Below are 4095 nucleotides of genomic sequence, written 5' to 3'. Positions count from 1 at the left end.
ATGTGGCAGGAGGAGCCGGGGATCGAACCAACAACAATTACTGGACGACCCGCTCTGCCTCTGAGCCACAGTCGCCCACTGTGTGGTGTGGGCTGGCGTTGCTTGTTTATGGTGTTGCCCATTTGTAAACGTTGAGCTAGTTAGTAGCATGTAGTCAATGGTCCAAATAAAATATAGGGACATTGCAGACTGTACAATATAATTGTAATTTATCTTCCGGTATTCAGTCTAGTGTATGTCACTTTTGACTGATGCCCAGGATAATGCAACAGCAGTTCACTTAACAGCCACCGGTGGCAGTATTAACAGTTTTCAAAAAGTCACATATACAACCTTTAACATAAATAAATACGATTTTGTTGCTTTAGATGTCTGAAAATGATTTTCTTCCAAAGGCACACAACCATGCTTTAACTTTAATACAATCTGGAAACTGTTTGTGTCGTCAGGTTCCCAGAGGTGAACACATTCCTGCCACTGTCTGCCTGGAAGCTGTGTGGTATTCTCTGTGTCTCTGCACGTTCTTCACCTGGAGGACATGTGCTGCACACAGCTGTCTCTGCACTGGGAGAAATATGGGCTTGATTTTGTGCCAGCATCAGTTCATCCACAGCGATCTGACACCCAGGGACCATTTCAGCACACACCACAGACCGAGCTAATTTCTTACCACGAGGTGTATGCGCATGTGACAGCAAAGCGTCAATGTGTGCCAAAGCTTTTATTTTAACATGCTCAACGGCAGCAGGAAAAAAAGAGAGGGCAGAGTCCTGGGTTGAACCTTTAACCTTCAAGACCTCTGACACACACACACAGAAACACACTAAAAACAATAGAAGTCTTAAAGAATCTTTTGTGAGGATTCAAGTGGTCTGATAAATCATGCTGACAGTGTTTGAGCATTCTTTTAGATATGCTGATTCCTTTCCTGTTAACCCCCAGCTGAAAAATGCACAGCCACCTTTTACACATTACAGCACTGAAAATTCTACTAGTTTTAACATGTCCAAAAGAAAAATCGATTTTCAAAAGAAAAGAACAATATCTGACCTTTCCAAAAAGCATTAGATAAAAGTTTATAATTCTACAGTTATGAGCTACAAAACTAGTCACTGATGAATCAGGTTCCAACACATTCAAGATACTGTATGTCTATATAATTATGACATAGTTTTGATAATCTTCGTGTAAACAGGGAAAATGAGTGTCCCTGCCAACGTGTCTGCCAGAATTATTCTTCTTCTAACCGCAGAGCACAAAATACAGGCAGACTGACACACAACTCAGAGCTTGTTGTGGGTTATCAACAGTTGGGCATAGTAAATCATTTCTGTAATTTCTTTGTAACAGAAAGGCATGCTGGTTGACTGGAGACTGGTAAGTAAAAATGGATAGTGAGAAAGATGTGAGTGAGGAGAGTCATTGTTTTCATTAGCACATTAGCAGTTAAGCTAATAAGAGTTGCATATACATACAAAAATACAGTGCTCAAATTCAGACACTTTCCTTACTAAGTAAAAGTAGCACTAACAATATGTAAACAGGACCAGTGTGTAGGAGTGGCAGTGTGTGTTAGTCGCATCTGGTGGTCACATACACAAGACTGAACGCTGGAAAATAAATTAGAATCACATTTATTGAGCTTTTATTTGCAATGTTCCAACGGGGCGCTGACTATAGTTCAGTTAATGGCCACTGGTGTTGCCATTACCAACAGTTTTCTTAAAGTGACATATAGAACCTTTAAATTTTGATTTTAAAATTTTTTTACCACAGGCTCAGCCAACCACAACAAACAATGTCACACATGACAACAGTTACATTGAAAAAAGATCTAATTATGAAGAAAGGCTCCTCTGAGATTGTTGAATTATTGATGCATTAAGTCTAACTTGCTCGTATTCTTTAAGAGAGATGAAAGTTATACTATCCCCAACTGTTTTTCCTGCTCCTCTGGATCAGGGTCTGATTGGTGACTGAGCTGGGAGATTGAGGAATGCCTTTCAGCATCTCAGCTGTGCCTTGTTTGTGTCTCCGCTTCTACAGCTGTAGCATGAACTTTGACCCCATCTGTCTTGTTTGCCTTCAGTGCTGCAGAGTCTGATTCCAGGTCTGAAAGCCTTCTGCAGATCTGCATATTTACCAGTGCACTCTGTGGGAGGCCAGGCTGGGTCACTGCTGCTTTGTTAGCTCTGACTTCTCCTGTAGAGACCAGACAAGCCTCAGCTGCTGCAGACCAATATCTCAGAGAATATCTGTTTGCCCCCACCCCAACTACAAACAAAAAGCAACTGTTATTATTCGAATCCTTATTTTTTTGGACAGTTACATCCCTTTCTCTCTGCAGAGAGAGTGTGACCATTTTTACAGCTTCTGCTTTTTGTTTCCAACAGTCTACGCCAACAATGGGGACGAGTTCCTGTAGTCTAGGCGCTGCTCAAGAGGGGATACTAAATCCAAGCTCCAGGTAGGCTTTCATGGATAGCCAGCAGTTCTGTTATCGTTATTGGTTAAGCAGATGCCGTCAGAAAAAGTAAGACTACATCAAACGGCAACAACAGTAATCACCATTTTAAAAGGAAAACCAATCCTTTAAAAAACGCCGAACCGATGACAAGATTTCTAGCCCCGTTGTCGGGTGTGGTGAGAGAGGAGATTGAGCAGTTTCTGCAGTGTTTGGCTAGCGCGGGGCGGGGCGTGCTTGCGTAGGACAGTGGAAAGCACAAGAGCACAAGCAAAACAGTCGCAGCAAAAAAGAAGAAAGTAGCTAAACCCCTATGATAATATAATGCCTTGCAGATGAGCCATAATCAATAAATACAAAAGTTCCAGTCAATCTAAAGCAGAATCACATAGACTGTGAGAGTGTCCAAGTGTACCCGCCTCTCGGCCCAATGTAGCTCGCGAAATGGCTCGAGAAAACCCCCTGCAACCCGCAAAGATAAGTGCCTTGTAAGATAAGACGGAACATTAATAAACATCTTTTCAAAAACATGTCAGTTTTGGTGAGTTAGCACTAGGTAGATAGATGCTAGAAAGCTAACTATGTTGACTAAACAACAGTTTATGAGATGGAATGTTGTTTTGACTGACAGGCAATTAGAAAGATGAGCATGGCATGGCATGGTTTTGATATGCCCTTTATCAATATAAATATTTTTTATAATAATACATATAATATCAGTAAATGCCCACCAGCCTTTCTAAAACTGCTCTACAGCACAAGTGTGGAAGGTCTTTAGGACTCAGACAAACACTGATTCTTTCTTTTCTTCTGGCCATGATGTTTAGGGGTCATGTCCGATTCACAGTGATGTGGACTCCCAGGTACCTAAAGGTGCTCACCCTAGGTATAGTTCCTCTGCTCCTTCCTCCCAAAGCGCAAAACCAGCCTCTTCATTTGCTGATGTTCAGTAAGATGTCTTTTCACCAGTTTCCACCTTTCAGTATAGTACCACTGAAATCCCTATCTACATGTATGAAGACCTTGGATCGGTTTTGCGTTTCTACAGCAGACAGAATTATTTCACTTTCCAGCAGTTGGGGAAAAAACTGTATTATAGTTATAGTATTGGCTCACTTTGCTTGGGACCTCGAGAGATGATCTATAGAGTGGTTCTATTGGTACCATCCACAACCTTTGCCAATGGAAAATATTGAAAATAACAAACTGAAGTGAACTGAAACGTGATGACAGGTTCCCCACCTCTTCCTTTCCTTTGACCCTGTCATCACTGTTGGTGACCCAAGGTTAGGTCAGCATCACTTTGAACCGGTTCTTGACCACACAGTCAGTGAGTGTGGACCAAATGTGAACCTATCGTGACGTCACCCATTGGTTTGTGGTGTACTGTTTTGAAGCTTCGAGTTTGAAATTATGGTCATCGCCATGATAATTTGTCAGAGCCAGTCGAGGTGATGTACTGTGAGATGAGCTGCTCTCATTGGCAACTCGTCCATAGCAGGAAACAATGGCAGCTTGAGCCGGACGGACTCACTGAGAATGACCTGTCAATTACAAGGTAGCCCCGCCCTAAAATACCCCACTTTATTGTCTGTTTTACTCTAAATGAGACCATCATTTACTAAATGAAC

The 4095-nt window shown here is 41.9% G+C and overlaps 1 protein-coding gene across 1 annotated transcript in view; it reads left to right on the top strand.

Annotated features, from left to right (window-relative positions):
- The window catches only part of si:dkey-191g9.5 (rap1 GTPase-GDP dissociation stimulator 1), a 25175-nt gene continuing 21080 nt past the window's right edge, over nucleotides 1–4095 (top strand). The window contains exons 1-2 of the mRNA XM_035663066.1: nucleotides 1–85; nucleotides 2394–2421. Of these exons, the coding sequence (XP_035518959.1) occupies nucleotides 1–85; nucleotides 2394–2421 (113 nt within the window). The remainder of the gene's footprint in view (nucleotides 86–2393; nucleotides 2422–4095) is intronic.

Source organism: Morone saxatilis, unplaced genomic scaffold (assembly GCF_004916995.1).
Source record: "Morone saxatilis isolate NCDOM2014 unplaced genomic scaffold, NCSU_SB_2.0 Contig19, whole genome shotgun sequence".
In the NCBI taxonomy this organism is placed as follows: Eukaryota; Metazoa; Chordata; class Actinopteri; family Moronidae; genus Morone; species Morone saxatilis.
Note: the sequence above shows the minus strand (reverse complement) of the source record. Positions and strands in the feature narration are given on the sequence as shown.